At 43.7% G+C, this 18765-nt stretch overlaps 1 protein-coding gene across 1 annotated transcript in view; it reads right to left on the bottom strand.

The window, feature by feature from the left end:
- Nucleotides 1-15477, bottom strand: part of Sbno1 (strawberry notch homolog 1) — a 53835-nt gene extending 38358 nt beyond the window's left edge. The window contains exons 1-4 of the mRNA XM_032887269.1: nt 15353-15477; nt 5982-6110; nt 4829-4933; nt 1970-2282 (exon numbers count right to left, since the gene is read on the bottom strand). Coding sequence (XP_032743160.1) covers nt 1970-2282; nt 4829-4933; nt 5982-6110 — 547 coding nt within the window. The 5' untranslated portion in view covers nt 15353-15477. The remainder of the gene's footprint in view (nt 1-1969; nt 2283-4828; nt 4934-5981; nt 6111-15352) is intronic.
- Nucleotides 15478-18765: the final 3288 nt, after the last annotated feature.

Here is an 18765-nt window from a genome sequence, read left to right as displayed (position 1 = left end):
TCTTCCAGAGGTCCTGAGCTCAAATCCCAACAACCACATGGTGGCTCACAACCGTCTGTAATGAGATCCGATGCCCTCTTCTTCTGGTGTGTCTGAAAACAGCACTGAAGTTTAATCAAAAAAAAAAAAAAAAAAAAATCTAAAAAAAAAAAAAAAAAAACAAAAAACAGTAAGAAAGCCACTACACTTAGCCAAGCAAGACGCTGTATGCATGTCTGTAATTCCTGTAGTCAGGTGCTTGATTTGAGGTAGGGAAGCCACTGAGAGTACAGTGGCCTGGGCAAGACTGTCTCCAAAAGAATAAAATTAAAAATAAAAAAATCTATACTATAGTTTGAAGTAAAAAAAGGAGGGGCTGGAGAGATGGCTCAGCAGTTAAGAGCACTGACTCCAGAGGTCCTGAGTTCAACCACATGGTGGCTCCCAACCATCTGTAATGGGATCCCCAATCTCCATTCTTGTGTGTCTGAAGACAGCTACAGTGTCCTCATATATATAAAATAAATCTTTTAAAAAAGGGAAGGACAGACCACCCCTAATTTACTCCTAAAATGTTATCTTAACCACAGTAACTAGGAAATTTGAGGGCTTTATAAAAACCTATCTAGCTCCTAGAGCAGAATAGTTTGTAAATGACCAGAATTTCATGTTCATTCCCCAGACCTCATATTTAAAAAAAGAAAGGGAGGAAGGGAGGGGGGAGGGAGGGAAGGAAGGAAGGAAGGAAGGAAGGAAGGAAGGAAGGAAGGAAGGAAGAAAGCGAGCCTGGTGCTGAACTACAGAGATGGCTCAGTGGTTAGGAACACTGGTTGCTCTTCCAGAGAACCTGGGTCCAATTTCCGACACCCAGTGACAGTTTACACCATCTATAACTCCAGTCCTGGATGACCCAATAACCTCTCCTGGCCTCCACCAGCACTGCACACATGGTACAGACATACATGAAAGTTTATATACATGAAATAAATATATATATGTAATATATATATATAAATTATATATATTAAATATAATAATATATTAAATTATATAATATATATAAAGTTAAGTCTTTGAAAATAAAAAAGCTACAAGCCTTTAATCCCAGCACTTGGGAGGCAGAGGCAAGCACATCGCTGAGTTGGAGGCCAGCCTGATCTACAGAGCAAGTTCCAGACAGGAATACAGAGAAAACCTGTCCCAAAACGAATCCAAAACAACAAAAACAAAAACAAGGTAAAAATGAAAAACAACAACAGAAAGCTGGTTATGGTCTTAACAAGAGGATCCCTGGGAAACACTCCCCACCAGGAGACTGGGGGAAGGAGTTGATGGGCAGAACAGACAAAGGCAGGAATGCACATGCACCAAACACACCACAACACACCTTTTACTTCTCTTCACAGCACCAGGGCTGTCTCAGAAATAAATACAATTATTCACTACCCGCCTCTGCCATACAATACAAGCCCCCAGAGAGTACTGATTACAACTTTCTTCCCAACAGGATCTCAAAGTCCAGAAGGGAGCTAGAATCATACACCCACCATAAGGTATAAGTGCGCAACAAAAAGATGTTTCAAAGACTGTTAACACCCACTATTAAGACAGGCCATTGTGGTACAAGCCTTTAATTCCAACACTCGGGAGGCAGAGGCAGGTAGAGCTCTATGAGTTTGAGGGCCAACCTGGTCTACAGAATGAGTTCCAGGACAACCAGGGCTACATAGAGAAACCATCCTCAAAAAACAACAACAAAAGAAAAGAAAAAGAGAGTAAATGTAAAGAATCTAGCTCCCGTTCCAGTGGACTCTGACAACCTTTTCTGGCCTCTACGGGTACTTAATGCAGGTGGTGCACATAAATACACTCAGGCACACGCAAAGAAAAAATAAATATTAAACAGAACATCCAAAACCACTTGTAAAGAACACAAAAAACCAAACCTGCTTGGGAAAGACAGAGTTCCAGTAACTGAGAATGAACTTACTAGCCGCAGTTGCAACTGGCTGAGCGATATTGGCAGGTGGCTTCAGTTTCATGAGTTCATTTAAACTATTATTTTTGAGTAAATCCTTTAGCTGAACTTGGTCTTTTGCGGGAGCAGGGGGGATGGCATTCCGTACTGCTGGTGCTGAAACTGAAGGGCGTGTGTTTGCAGTGGTCTGGATGAACTTAGTCAAAGTGATGGTTTGCCTATTCGTTGTTGCAGGTGGTGTTTTAGTCATTACAATTGTAGATCCCAAGGTTGGAAGTTGATTGATTTGATTCAGCACGAATGTTGTAGTGGATGGAGGCTGCTGCTAAAAAAGAAAACAATTATTTCACACACTCAATTTGACTTTAATAGTCTGCATCAAAACCACATTAGGCCATTTAGAAATCTAAAACTAGAGGCTGGAGAGTGGGCTCAGAAGGGTGAGCTGACTGTGGTGAAGACAGGAGAGCCTTGAATCCCCAGGATCCAGAACGCACCTGTAATCCCACTGCTCCTGTGTGGGAGGCAGAGACAGACCCTGTCTCCAACAAGGTTAAAAGAGTGAGGACCGGCACTGAAGGTTGTCCTTTGACCACATGCCTGCTGGGCATGTATAATAAGCCCAGAGTCAACACACACCCAATCTAAACTTTATTCTATTCTTGCTTAAGTAATGTGACCTTATTTCTAACTTAAATGATTAGCTATAAAATTATCAGGTTAAAACACAACACTCAGGGGGTCGGGGATTTAGCTCAGTGGTAGAGCACTTGCCTAGGAAGCGCAAGGCCCTGGGTTCGGTCCCCAGCTCCGAAAAAAAAAAAAAAAGAACAAAATAAAAAAACACAACACTCAGGAAAGGGTATAGTAGTAATCTGACGTTTTATACAACCATCAAGGGAACTCTAAGAGCAGCTATCCTAAACCACTGTGACTTAAATAACTCCAATATAAGCCGAGTAACAAGGAAAGGTTCCACAGCCAATACTGCCAGCTAGGCAGACAACACTGAACAAACTATACAACCATTGGAGACCTAGATTTTACTGAGTCCAATTTTTTTTTTAAAAAGATCTCTATTCTTGCGGAGTGGTGATCACAGCACCTCAAAAGCTGAGACAGGCAGATCTCCCAGGTTGAGGCCAGCCTGGTCTACAGAGGAAGTTCAGTCAGAGAGCTACAGAGAAGCCTGTCTCAAAAAAAAAAAAAAAAAAAAAAAAAAGGTTGGGGGGGTGGGGGACGACGACGACAAAGTGTTTCCAATGCCATTTTTTTTCTTTTAATCTCTATGGTTACGAGTATGTGCAGGTGTCTGTGGGGCTAGGAGCATCAGACAGCCCTTGAGCTGGAGTTACAGGCACAAGTCAACTGCCTGTATAGATGCTCTACGGTACCAGCAGCTCTTAACTGCTGGGTCAGTAAACTGCTTGAGCCCTTTGAGGCCAGGTTTGTGGGTTTAATATTGTATTTCTTTCTTTTCCTTTCATTTTTTTTTTAAATTTTTTTAAAAAAAATATTTTATACTTTTATACTATTTTATACTTCAGACACACCAGAAGAGGATATCAGACCCCATTACAGATGGCTGTGAGCCACCCACCATGTGGTTGCTGGGAATTGAACTCAGGTCCTTTGAAAGAGCAGTCAGTGCTCTAACCACTGAGCCATCTCTCCAGCTCCATAGTCCAGCTCTTAACTGCTGAGCCATCTCTCAGCCCCTGCATTTCTTTTTTTTTAAAAAAAAAAAAAAAAAAAGTTAAATTTTCTCCACAAATAGATTTACTATAGAAGTCAGAGGACAGCCTACCACATGGCTCCAGGAGTCCAGGTTGGATCTGAAATATGGCAACAGTGCCTTACATCTGACCACAGAACATGACCAGTGTCCCTCCTGGTCAGTGCTGTTTGCTGTCATACAGGCTACACTAAAGCCTAGAACTAAAATCCCTGGATAACCTAGCCAGGTGAACTCCAAATCCTAGAGCTAAGGTGGTTACTGTCAACAGTCTCATACAAAGCCACATACTGTTGGTGTTGTTAGAAGGAGGAGAAGTGAAAAGAAGATGGGGAGGAGCAAAGCTGAGCAGAGTAGCCCAGGCCTGTGAGCCCACGGCCAGGAGACAAAGAGCAAAAGCTGAGCGCATACCGAGCCTGCACAAGACCCGATCTCAAAAATAAGGAAATAAATGGACAAACAGATAAGTAAATAACGAAGCCAATTTGAAAATGCTAGCTTGTGGCTAAAGGTCACTGAGTATTTCTGCATATCACTGGTGTAAATGTTCTTATGGTGCCGGGCTCATCCCAGGCCCTGCAAAATAGGAGTATTCTAGCACTAAGCTAGACAAAGTGCCCTTGTCCCTTTACTTACTTTCAATAAAAATCTTCTAGACTGCGATTTACCACTTTTGTTATTTTGTCTCTCCCCCACCCCCGGAGCTGAGGACCGAACCCAGGGCCTTTCTACCACTGAGCTAAATCCCCAACCCCTACTTAGCACTTTTAAACTAATAATAAAAATTGACAAATTTTAACCAGTTCAGTTCAACCAATTATTTTAGATCCCTTGAATTCTATTGATATTGGCTACACCTGAGGTAAGAGTAAAAGAACTGCATGTAAAGCATAATTAATCACATAAAAGTTAGAGCATAATAAGCAAAAAAAGCCAAGTCATTCAACCATGAAAGAAGTGAGGTAACATTATATTCATCCTCTATTTTGACTTTTAAAAAGTGTTTTATGATTACAATACACTAGCATCTTGTTACTAGGGAGATTAAGGCTAGCCAGGGCTAATGATCTTCTATTTATATTTTTGCTACCAATCTAAACTATTTTAAAATACTAGCAAATCTCTGTGGCTCTTACCCTCACATTTAACAGTGCCGGAGTAGACATCATCTCGGGTTCTTGTTTAACAGGAATTGCTGCTTCTGTCTCCAAACCTAGTTCTAATGCACTAAGTGGCACCGACTGTAGAGAAAGTAACAAAGAAAAGGGCGGACAGCAATGACATCTGTTTCAACAACAAGAGTTGCATTTATTTTATTAAAGACAAACCCTGCAGAGCGGGATTCTACTTGAGTGGTAGAGAACTTGCAGAGCCTGCAGAATCCTTGCTCAGACCCCAGAACCACACACACAAGAGTTTTACAGGAAAACAGAAGGCCATGGTAGCTCACTCCTTTAATGACAGCACTATTGAAGCGGATGCAGGCTAGATCTCTGAGTTTGAGGCCAGCCTGATCTACAGAGTGAGTTCCATGACACTATACAGAGAAACCCTGTCTTGAAAAAAGGAAAAGAGGAAGAAGAGGAGGAAGAGAATACAATCAAACAGAATGTGCAATCAATCGCTACACCTATTATAACATCACCTACATAACGCCACATATTATAACATCATAAAATCTCCACAAAGCTAAACTAGTATCAGAATTTTATATTTGCATTTAGCAAATGTAAATACAGAAGTCACAATAAAGACCAAAGGCAACTGCAAAGGAAATTAATGTTCTTCCCATACAAATGCTAAGCAATAAGGAAAGCAATGTCTTGGTTTTGATGCCAATAACCTCTATCTCATTAAAAAAAAAAAAAAGCAAACAACTTAAAAACATTCTCATGTAGCTTTAAAGACAAAGCTTACTAATAACATAAACACATTTTTTTGTTTCTTTCTCTTTGGAGATAAGGCTTTTCTGTCTCTGTGCAGCCCTAGCCGTCCTGGAACTCACTCTGTAGACCAGACTGGCTAGGAGCTCCATCTGCCCCTGCCTCGCAAGTGTTGGGATTGAATGTAGGTATGTGCCACCACTGCCTGGCAATAGTGTCTTTTCCTAAAATGTCAATTAAAGGGCTAAGGCTATACATCCGCAGTAAAGTGCTTGCCTAGCATGCACAAGTCCCTATGTTCAATGCCCAATACCACAAACAGGAAACAAATTACTGGTGTTATTAATAAATAACAATAGATATTGCAAATTAAGAAGAAATTCTGGAAGATTGGACAAACTGTTACCTGTTGAACTGAAGGGGGAGTAGGGGTGGCAAGCCCAGCATCTCCACCATCAACATCAAAGAGGTCATTCGGACTAATCCCGCTCTCGCTCAAGGCCGCAAGTAGTAAATCTTGCCCTGGTTCCACCATCTTTAGGAAAAAATGAAAAATATTAACTCTCTTCTGAATACAAACAATCAAACCTTTTCCACCAGAGCTATTCATTCAGTACTTATGAGGCTCCTGCTACATGTGAGAAAAAAAGATAAAAGAGGAAGTCTTTGATCCCAGAGACCTCACAATAAAATGAAAGGACATAGAAACACAATTAAGAGTTTATCCAAAACACTATGAAGATGACCATGGTGGCTGGCGCATGCCTTTAATCCCAGCACTTCCAACGCAGAGGCAGGCTTCTATCTGTGAGTCTGAGGCCAGCCTGGTCTACATAGTGAGTTCCAGAACAGCCAGGGCTACAAATAAAATAAACACACTACAAGCTCGAAAGAGGCAAAAGTGAAGTGTGCACATCTTCCTAGGTTGATGACAGCACTGAGTTCAGGGGAAGAAATAACCAGAATGTCAAGTATCTTCTAAACACTACCTTCCAGTGAAGTCACTGGGAGCCCATCCGTGAGCAGGTTATGGTCTATGACCTCATGCATCCTTCTACAGTGATACGGGCCACTACAGACACAGGACAGCTTGCCAATTAAGTTTCTGATTGAGAAGAGTACTGACGCCAGCACAAAAGCAAACAGAGAGGCTGGAGCAGAGCGGACACAGGAAGACGTCCACTCCAACAGGTGTTAGTTAGAAGTGCTGCAGTGGTGGGGGCTGGAGACATGGCTGAGAGGTTAGGAGCGCTGGCTGCTCTGCCAGAGGTCCTGAGTTCTAATCCCAGCAACCACATGGTGGCTCACAACCATCTGTCATGGGATCTGATGCCCTCTTCTGGTGTGTCTGAAGACAGCGACAGTGTACTCATATACATAAAGTAAATAAATCTTTTTAAAAAGTGCAGTGGTTGGAAAAATGAAGACATATGTGTTCCAATGTATTTAGCAAAGAAACTCTGTATGTTTAGGGCTGGAAAGAGCACTTGCTGCTCTTCCAGAGAACGTAGGTTCAATTCCTAACACTCACATCACTGCTCACAACTGTCTGTGTCACATTATAGAAGATCCAACACCCTCTTCTGGCTTCCTGGAGCAAGGCACCAACATGGTACACCAACATACATGCAAGCAAAATCCATACCCATACGTTAATTTTAAGAATTTTAAACATCGGGGTTGGGGATTTAGCTCAGTGGTAGAGCGCTTGCCTAGGAAGTGCAAAGCCCTGGGTTCGGTCCCCAGCTCCGAGAAAAACACACACACACACACACACACACACACACACACACACACACACACACACACACACACACACAAAAGAATTTTAAACATCTCCAATTTAAATTTTTCTAAGTTACATGTACATTACTGTGAGCAGTTTTTTCCCCTGGAAACAAATATGTGCTACATAAACGATACTTCAGCTGTGTGATGCAATGATGCATCCATGACACTCCACAAAGGGCTAGCAAAGAGCCACAGCCACAATCTAACATACAGAACTCAAGAGAAATTCTCTGCTCTGCCCAGGTCCCATCTACCTGTGTAGCACTTAGACACAAGTTCTAACAAACGCAAATATCAGGTGGATATCCTGACTGAAGCTGAAGGCAGAACCAGGTAGAAAGGAAACCAGTTTTCTATGAAAATTCCAGAGAAGAAAACCATCTTGGGCAGAAAGGAGGAAAGGTTAAGTAAGTCAGTGTGGGTAATGCCTCAACATGCTGGAGGCAGACTTTTTACACATCACACACTTCACCTCATAACAATCCGAGTAGCAGGTTATACATCCCGGAGTACTACACCCTCCTATAGTTTACATAGACAAAGTGATCCAAGCTCACTGGTGTCCTTTCCAGCTAGGAAATAGAAAATGACATCAAATTTTAATGTTCTGCCTTGGAATAAATGCTAGACACTCAGACTAAAATGGAAAGAATTCCAGGTTAAGGGGAAGCTGAGGTTAAAGTGGGCTGGAGACCAGGCCAGAATTGCCTGTACAACCAACCCTGGCTCAAAACAAGAGAGAACTAGGGCTGCAGAGACAGCCCAGAGCTTAAGAACTTGTTACTCTTGCAGAGGACCAGGATTTGGTTCTCGGTACTAATATAGGGCTAGGATTAAAGGCCCGGACTTCTATACTCAACCTCAAAGAGCTTTTTAAGTGCCTTTAAAAAATAAAACAACAGGGTTGGGGATTTAGCTCAGTGGTAGAGCGCTTGCCTAGGAAGCGCAAGGCCCTGGGTTTGGTTCCCAGCTCCGCAAAAAAAAAAAAATAAAAAAAATAAAAAAAAATAAAACAACAACGACAACAGGATTTCTCTGTGTAACAGAGCCCTGGCTATTCTGGACTCCCTTTATAGACCAAGCTGGCCTTGAAGTAACAGAGATCCTGAGTCTTAGGATCAAAGGCCTGTACCACTACGCTTTGACCTTTAAATGATTTCTTTAAAATGAACATTAAAAGTATAAAAATGTGGAAGGGAAGAATGTTTTGATATTCATACAAGATGCCCAGAGAGCCCTAAGCACTCCATTAGCATGCATCTCAAACTGCACTTCAGAGATAAAGGTTCTTTGGCCATTCCAAAGGTTCTGTGTATCAAAAACAAACATAGAGTCAGGCAGTGGTGATGCACACCTTTAGTCCCAGTACTGAGGAGGCAGAGGCAGGTAGATCTCTCTAAGTTCAAGGCCAGTCTGGTCTATGGAGTAAGTTCCAGGACAGCCAGGACTACACAGAGAAATCCTGCCTCAAACCTCCCACTCCCTCCCACCAAAAAACATATGCAACTTTTACCTGCCAACTTAAGAGGATAAAACTCAGAGATGATGCCTAGCATACATAAGTAAGGCCTGCGACTCAACGCCAGCAGAAAAGACAACCAAACACAAAGGAACAGGTGAGACTCTCTGACCTCACTAGAAACAGTGAGGAGAACAGTTGATGTGTCTTTCTCACATGCAAGATCAGTCTATGGAGCTTTCCAGGCAGTGGGGCGCACATTTTTCTAGTCGTCCTCTTCTGCAGGAAGTAAGAGAACAGGCAGAGCACTTATTGCATTTTCTAATTGCATTAAGCGACTCTTAGTATTTAATCATAGTCTCATATGAGACAGACTCACAGAACTTCAGTGCTAAATGGAGAAAGCCCTTAAGAGTTGCCCTGGCTAAGCTCCTGGTTTCATAAAAGCTGTTTAATCTCGAGGGGGAAAACATTTTACAGTATAAACTCAAAACACAGTTGCACGTAGGAAACTGACACTGTGTCTGCCAAGGAGTTTACACCTCAACTCAAGGGGACCTCTGTCATGCAGCAATCTAACAAGCCCAACAATTAACCCACAGAATTGTCAACTGCAAATGTACATCAAAAAGTTCCACTTTTGCCAGGGATAGACAAGGAAATCGTAATTGAAAAACAACAAAACAAAATTCCACTTTTACCAAAATCACATTTTAAAGCATTCATAGAGAGGCTAACTGAGGAGGGTGTGTAGAAGTTATGTACTACTTTGGCAGGAAATCCTGAAAAGCAATGTCACCCAAAAGAGCAAGAGGTAAATAACAACACTGATCCTTATCAGCATGGACAAGACAGCAGAGACCTAGAGCTCTTCATGTGAGACGAGGGTAGGAAGCAGCTGAGGCACTGCAGAGTCAGAAACAACAGAACAAAAGAACTGCACGCATCCCCTAGTAGTGCTGTAATACAGCCAAGTAAAACACCAAGGTTGTTTCTTCATCTGCAGACAGTCTTAAGAACTTCTAAGACTCTTGTGTTCAATGAGAGAGAGAGAGAGAGAGAGAGAGAGAGAGAGAGAGAGAGAGAGATACCTAGAGTGAATATTTGCAGCCAATTTTTCCCTGGTTGTCTTTTCTTTTGATAGTCTCATCACACTTAGCCTAGGCTCACCTTGAAGTAATAATCCTCCTGCATACTGTCATTACAGTTGTGTGCTAGGTCTTAAAATTTTCTGTTAATGGTCAAGCATGGAAAATGCCTTTAATCCTAGTACTTAGCACTAGCCAATCTGAGTTCTAGGCTAGCCAAGCATACTGCCTCAAAAAGAAAGAAAAACTTATTTTTAAAGTGTATATATGTGTGGTAACAGGGGTAGGGAGCAAGGCATATGAGGAAGTAAAAAGGACTTTTTTGAGTTAGGTGTTACCTTTACAATGGGATCAATTTCAAATGGTCAAGCTTTTCAGCAAGCACATTTACTGACCATTGACAAACCTGAAAATACAAAATGATCTCTTTTATATAAATGCCACACCATTGGACTCCCCAGAATACCAACTTTAATGACAGCAATCTATCCAATAATTCATTTTTAAATAGCTCTACAAGAGGCTGAAGATGGCAGTGTCATTAAAGAGCACTCACTGCTCCTCTAGAGAACATGGGTTTGGTTCCCAGCATCTACTTGGCAGCACACGACCATCTATTAGTCCAGTTCCAGAGGACCTAACACCTTTTCGCCTCCTTGGGCACCAAGCATACATGTGACATACATGTATACATATATGCATACAAACACTGGTATACATGAGATAAAACAATAAAAAATTTATATATCTAAAATTAACTGGGGTGGGAGGGACAGTGAACAGGATGTAAGTGAATGAGTAAAATAATTAAACTTAAAAATTTAAAATAGTTCTATAAAATACGAGTAAAGTATCTCAAGTTGTGCAGACAACCAGATGTGAAGGCAACTGGCAATCATTTCCAAATGTGCACAGATACTACTTAGCAAGTACTTTTGCCTGAATGAAAAACAAAATAGGGGGACTGGAGAGATGGCTCAGCGGTTAAGAACACTGACTGCTCTTCCAGAGGTCCTGAGTTCAATTCCCAGCAACCACATGGTGGCTCACAACCATCTGCAATGGGATCGAATGCCCTCTTCTGGTGTGTCTGAAGACAGCTACAGTGTATAAAGAAATAAATCTTTAAAAAAAAAAAAAAAAAAGGAACAGCAGGGGAGTAAATGCCTTTAGTCCCAACACTCAAAAGAGGCAGAGGCAGGAGGATCACTACAAGGCTGGTCTTCGAAGTGAGTTTTAGGATAGCCAAGGTTACATGAAAAAAACCTTGTCTCAAAAATACAACAAAACAGGTGGCTTGTTTTTTCCTCCTCCTCCTTAAATAGCATAGGGCCACCTAGTAGCATAGACCTAGGACCCTAGCTACTCAAGAGGCTGAGATAGATCACACAAAACCAGGCTGAACTATACAGTCAGGCCAGCCTCGATGATTTAGTAAAAACCTCTATCAAAATAAAATCCAAGACCCATCTTCATCGTATACCTTTAAATTCCAACATTCTGGAAGCAGAGGCAGACAGATCTGAGTTTGAGACTAGCCTGGTCTATCTACAGACTGAATTCAAGGACTTGAAAAACAAAACAAAACAAAACAAAACAAAAAAATTCACCATCAGAACAGACTGAAGACGGACATTCAGTTTGAGGATTTGAAGGAGCCTGCAATCCCAGCACTTACAAAGTGGGGATAGAAGGGTAAGATGTCCAAGGTAATAGTCAACTGATTAAGGAGTTCATGGCTAACCTGAGATACACCCCCACAGACACACACACACACCCACACCCACCCTCCACTGAAAATTATAAACAGAGCTGGGAGTGAAGTCAAACACCTTTGATCCCAGCACTCAAGAGAGAGAGGCCTCTTTGAGTTCGAGGCCAACCTGGTCTACAAAGTAGTTCCAAGAGAGCCAGACTGTTACCAAGAAACCTGCCTCAAATAAACAAACACATACACAGAGACCTCTTTAACCCCAGCACTTGGGAGGTAGAGGGGGGCAGATTTAGTTCTTTGAGTTACAAGCTAGCCTGGTCAACATAATGAGTTCTAGGAAGGCCGAGACTATGTAAAGAGACGCTGTTTCAAATACTTAAAAAAAAAAACAAATTGGAGAAGGGAAAGCAAAAACTCATCACCACTACCTCAAATTTAGTTGACCAATACCTCTGTTAAGTTTTTTGAGGCAGGGTATCATTTATCCCAGGGTGACCTTGAATTACTGATGCTGACCCCAGTGCTAAGATTACAGCCACACACTCTGGCACCATTAATATTTTTTATGATTGGGTTTTTCTTTTCCTCAGCATAACCCAAGAGTATCCTCCTTATCACAGAGAAGGAGCTAAAGCCTAGACTGAAGAATGCAACAAGCTAACAGCTACACAAGCTTGGAGCCCAGTACCACATGTTCCCACAATCCTGGCCTTCTCACCCCTGTAACTGACCCCCACACCCACAGGCACCTATATTCCAAAGTCAATGGAGAAGGTGGTATGTCATTCCCACACATGTAAACCCAGCACTGAGGCCAGCTGGTCTACACTGGAACTTCAAGGCCAGCCAGGGTTACATAGTAAGACCTAAGACCTTGTCTCAAAAAACAAAACAAAACAAAACAAACAAACAAAAAAAACCCAAAAAGCCACCTTCTCATCAGAAGATTAAAGCGCTGCATGACAAGTAGATGGTTCACTGGGTAATCAGGGCCCATACCTCCTCACACAGCACATACACCTGCTGGGCTGTGTGAGCAATCTGGAGACTGAAGTGAGGAAGGGCCTACATTATATGCAAATGTGACATTATTATATAAGGGATTTAAACTCCTATAGACTTTTGCTATTTTCCTGGGTCTTGATCCAATCCCCTACAGATACTAAGAGACTGTTTTCCATCTGTGGTTGACAATCTAACAGAGGATTCACTGTCAAAGTAGCTTACAGTATTCTATGGTAAGCATAATTAAATATTTCAGTATAGAACAGAAAACTATTCCAAAACACACAGGTGGACAGAGCAAGCATTTTGAGACTTTTTGTGTTTTATTCACTACCATTCGGCCACCAACATTTTAGAGTAGAATGTAATAAAAACATCTGAAAATAGTTTTCTAATTTATTTGTTATATCCCAACAAGTAAATTTATCTGGTATGTTTTGAACCACCTTATATACTGAGGACTTCCTGCTCTTCAAGAAATTCTCCATTGCTGGGCAGTGGTGGTGCACACCCTTGATCCCAGCACTCGGGAGGCAGAGGCCAACCTGTCTACATAGTGAGTTCTGGGACAGCTACTGAGAGCTACATAGTGAGATCCTGTCTTGGAAAAAAACTTGTCATTACATTCAGTGGAGGGGGCCCTCAGTGCTATGGCTCCCATGTGTGGATGTCCGAAGACAACTTGTCCCCTCTTCCACCAGGTGAATCCCAGGTATCAATCAGACTTAAGGTAGTCAGACTTAGTAGCAAGTGCCATCTCAGAGGCCTCTTTAGAGAAACTTTAATTTTAAGCAAGAAAGCTTAGGACCTACTGTACCTCATGACAGATCTTTGGAAAGAACAGACCTGTGTATTCTTGCCCTTGGCAGGTGGCAAGACTCAACTCAAAGTTCAACTTAAACTATGAAAAGCACCAAACCCACATCTACACGATGGAGTTGTTTGAAGCACATCTTTCTAAAGCAAAGAAGAGACTGGGCATGATGACAATGCGGGCCTGTAATCTCATCATCAGGGAGGCTATGACAAGAAAATCTTGAGTTGGAGGCCAGCCTGGCTACACAGTAAAATTTTTGACAGCCTCAAAAACAAATTCCACCCCCCCACCCCCCTACCCCAAGTATCACCAGTGTCCCCACTGGCCATTTTTAAGTAGTAACTTCAAAGATCTAAGGACATACAAAAGTGCAAACATAACATTCAAACAAATAAATACAGGCTCTTTTTCAATATTTAGACAATTAAGATGAAGTTGGATGTAAAATTGTGAAGGAACTTGCACAGAATGAAGTTAAACTGCACACAGAAGCCAGGAGAAAGAATTCTTCCTTGATCAGAAAATGTCTGGGGATAAAAAAGCTTTAAAAAAACAGAAATTAATGTTCCTATGCTATCGAAATTAGTATCTGACTGAAGTCACCTCTGCAAATGACATTTCATCCCAGCATTCTGCGTAAATGATGATTCTTTCCCCAATGCTTATGAAAATCAACCCTGACTTTGGGGCATCAAGGCTGTTAATGTGTAGCACTGTATGCAAATGCTAATAAGATCTAGAGCACTCTGGATTTGACAGTTCAATAAACCGTCCACGAACATTCTTTACGAGCCGTATTCTACCCTTAATTCTTCAAGTCCGGAGAATATGAATATTTTACTCAACATACACTGCAAACAATCGACGTTTAAAGGTCAAAGGGGACCTTTTATAACCTTCCCCTAACACGTGTTCAGCACAAACTTCCGGGTGCGGCTACAATTGGCTGCGCTATTCAATGGATGAAAACGATGCTTTCTTGGGCTCTCATTTTATCTCCAGCTCCCTCCACCCCGCACAATTCTCAACCAGTGACTCCCCCAAACAAAAGCCTCCCACAGTAAACGGAGCAAACACATAAAAAGAGCTTTCTATATGGGTGCATCAAGTTAGTGGTCCGCAAACATTAACCAAACAGAGGCACAAAGCCGGGATGGAAAGGGGAGGAGCTGGATGCCGGGGTCAGGAAAGCAACAATCACACCAGTTCGGGCAAATCCAAGGCTTCGGAGCGATGGAGCCCATCCCACGCCACTCCCGGGAAAACACCAGCAGACACAGCTTTGAGGAACTTGAGTGTTCCCTACAACCAACACCGCTAAGGTGAACAAATGCCCAACCGCCATCGCCCTCTGCACGGACTGAGCTCAGAGTCTGAAGGTGCACTCACTCACTTCAGCTCACTTCAGGGAACGCTAAGCCCACCACGGCGAGGCGTAAATATGTCCCCCCACGTGTCCCACGCACCCCACCCGCCAGAGAACCAGGTCCAGGAAGAGAGTCCCGGTGCCTCCCTCCTTGCTCCTGGAACCGTGAGCAATGGGCCGGCGGAATCTAACAGGGTGTCCGCCTCAGTTTCGCCCCACGTTCCAGGTCGGAGAGAGGAGAGAAGGCAAGGAAGGCGATCCCCGGTGGAGTCCGCATGAGCCGGCCTCGGAACTGCTATCCGGCTCGGGACAGCGGGACTCCGTCAGGGCCGGTGGTGTCTGGCTGAAAATGCCGGAACCAGCGGGGCGGACAGCAGAATGAGACCAAGCAGCGGGCGAGCGAGGCGCGGACAGCAGTAAAGTGGCCGCCTCCCCCCACAGCCGGCCCCACACGGACCCTGAGGAGCCGTGGTGGGAGTGGGAGGCTGTCCGGGAGGATGAGCGTGGAAGAAAAAAAGGGTTGAGGGAAGGACTTACTTTCCCCGCCGGACCCGACGAAAGAATAGCTTCTCCCGGTCCGTGAACGGGTGTGGAGCTGGAGGCGACAGGAGCGGAGGCGGCGGCGGCGGCGGCAGAAGCGGCGTCCGGCTCTGCCTACCTCCCCGCCGCCATCTTGACGCCCCTCCCCCCGACCCCCCGCCCCGCAGGAAGAGGGGGCGGGGCGACGGGTCAGGCGCCGCGCGCACACAGCGCGCGACACGCACCACGTGACTTCCCCATACCCCCCCACACACACACACTCCCATCCCATCCCCGCCCCGCCTCCTTCCTAGGTGAAGGAAGCGGATCCCCCCCCCCCATCTTGACTGCCCCCTCTGCTTTTGCCACCCAAACCGGACTCCGCCGAGTCCCGCTAGCCTGGTACCAGAGATGGGATCCAAGGGAATTCCGGAACCCAAACGGTCCATTACCGCGGCTCTGGGGTGGGCGAAGGGTGAGGGGGCCGGGTTTCCGAGAAGGGGGAGGGGGCAAGGCGAAGGCGGCCTAGGACAGTCACGTGTCCGCTACTTCCGCCGCCGCTAGCCGAGACCTCGCGAGAATAACGTTTCCCCACCGGTTGTGTTCCGCGGCCCGTCGGGAAGAAGGTCCGCTTCACTTGGGTGCCACCAGGAGGTCAACCTGTGAACGTGCGCGCATGCGCCTCACACCTGCCGTCGTAGTCTGGCTTGGAAGGCCCAAAGCTATTTTCAGATTCTTGGAAATGGGTTGCTACGACCGGTCGAGTCCTTGTGGGATTTCTGTCACATGACGGGCACATATTGTGCTTGTTTAAAAGGGAAAATAACTTGCATAGTCATTGCTTTTGAGGCTGATTTGAGCTTTATTGAGCTTTATTGACTTGAAAACCTCCGTGAGCCCCTGGGGTACTCCATGGTCATTATCCCGACTCTTATTTTCTTTACACAGGCCCAGACACCTGCACCCACCGTTTGTCTCCATTCACGATTGCTGCAGGCCAAGGCTTCTTTTGCAGCGTCTCTCTTGTTTATTTTCATGTATTATTAAGAGGCCTAACAGACTAAACACAATAACTTCTTGGTCACTGTTTTGTAAAGTCATTCTGAGAATGCAGTTTGACTCCGTTACTTAGGAAATAGACGTGCCCGGACGATTCCTACTCTCTTCTGACTGTGCATCTGTTTTGCCCTGTCCTGAAAGTAAACGGTCTGGGCGTTTCGACAATTGACGTGGAAATGTGTAAACACCGCTGGGTGTGGTAGCCCAAGTCTTTAATCCCAGCACTCAGGAGGCAGAGGTGGTTCTATCTCCTGGGTTTAGATTAGTTTGATCTACAGAGTCATTTCCAGGACAGCGAAGACTGTACAGAGAAATAATCTCTTTTAAAAAAAAAAAAAAAAAAAAGTGGGGGCTGGGGATTTAGCTCAGTGGTAGAGCGCTTGCCTAGGAAGCGCAAGGCCCAGGGTTCGGTCCCCAGCTCCGGAAAAAAAAAAAGACAAAATAACAACAACAACAAAAAAGGTGAGAAGTCTTGCAGACAAATTATGGGCATGTGTTTGGTTTTCTGTTGCTATGACAGTTTATTTCATCTTACACTTTATAATCCATCAACGAGGCACGCCAAGGCAAGAGTCTGGAATCAGGAGCTGAATTACAGTAGAGTTCGGCTGCTTCTGGCTTGCTTGCTTATAATACAGCCCAGACCTACTGTGGGCTGGACTCACCTACAGGAATAGCAATTTAGAATACTCTCCACAGATCATAGGTCAGGTTATTGAAGGCAGTTCCTCAATTGAGATTGCCCTTTCCTCAAGTATATCTGGATTTAACCAAGTTAGCAAAGACCATAACAGCAGATAAGTAAATATAGCAATAATAGTTATTCTGACTTACTGTGCACGCACTTGTGTTATAGTTGTAGGCTATTTTTTTATTTTAGTTATATTTTTTGAGACTAGGGTTTCTCTGTAGCCCTGGCTGTCCTGGAACTCACTCTGTAGACCAAGCTAGCCTTGAACCTAGAGATTCACCTCTCTCCCTCCCAAATTCTGAGATTAAAGGCATGCACCACCATGCCCACATAAGATTTATTATTTTTAATTACGTTTACTGAGGGAGAAGTAATGTTCACAAGAGTGCAGGTACCCTCAGAGGCCAGAACTGGAGCTGGAGTCACAGGTGGTTATGAGATGCCATAGGAATTGAACTCAAGTCCTCTGGAAAGACAGTATATGATTCTAACCACTGAGCCATCTGTCCCTGCAGTACCCCTCTGTTTACTTTTTGAGACAAGTTCTCACTAGGTTTGACAGGTTAGTGTTGAAGTCACTGTGGATCCTAGGCTGGCCTCAAACTTGCAACTGTCCTGCCTCAGCCTGCCAAGTCACTCTCGTTTTTTTACTTTAATTAAAGGCAAGGTTTCAGTAACTTGTCCATGCTAACCTTGAACTTGGAATCCTTCCACTCCATCCACTTAAGGAGCTGCAACGAGTACCAACCAAGCCTGCCTCTGTACTTGATCGGGTCAGCTTTTTAGTTAGTGTATAAATGAGAGAGAATGTGTATATGCCTGATTTCTCTCATTTCCAGTACTGCCTAGCCAGTTCTTCCCATGTTGCTTCAAATGACATAAGTGCAATCCTTTTATGGCTGAATAGTATTCCTCTTTTGTTTTGATTCTGTCTAATATGGCCTTGATTGATCCAAAATGCTCCATGCAGCCATGAATGACCATGAACTCTTTTTTAAATTTATGTTGTATTTGTTTATATATATATGTATGTATGTATAAAAATGTTGCGATAAAAATCAAAAAGGAACTGTTTCTATCAGTTCCCATGAGCTGGATCTGTTCACTCCAACTGCTATTCTTTCACAGTCTGAAAGCCACCCTCTCCTGGCTGTCTTCCTTTTAGCTGCCCTCTCTGCCAGGTCCCCTAGACAGCAATTACCATGCCTGGCACACACTGGTTCTGCAGGCCCTGCGCGTTCTCACTCCCCACGGGCAAGAGAACCAGACCTGCACACTCCAACTGCCTCTCAGCCATTTCTTTCACACACTGTCCTCTTTGGCCCGGTGTAATCAAAGTTCCAAAACCTTATAATTTAGCAATTAGATTTATATGTTAAATTCTCAATCCACAATTCATCCACACAGTAAATTCACTGCTAACTGATAAAGATATAAACCGCCCACCTAGACAAGATCCATCTTGATCTCCTCCTTCCTCCTCTCTCCCACCTTACAAAAACTTTGTCCCCCGCCCCACTCCCACTCTCTACTGTCAAATCATGTATCACCTGGACAGGAACCTACCTACATACACACACACACACACACACACACACACACACACACACACATTTATGTTGTATTTGTTGTTAGTTTTATTTTATGTTCACTGGTGTTTCACTTGCATGTATGTCTGTTT

This window comes from Rattus rattus, chromosome 16 (genome assembly GCF_011064425.1).
Source record: "Rattus rattus isolate New Zealand chromosome 16, Rrattus_CSIRO_v1, whole genome shotgun sequence".
Classification (NCBI taxonomy): Eukaryota; Metazoa; Chordata; class Mammalia; order Rodentia; family Muridae; genus Rattus; species Rattus rattus.
Note: the sequence above shows the minus strand (reverse complement) of the source record. Positions and strands in the feature narration are given on the sequence as shown.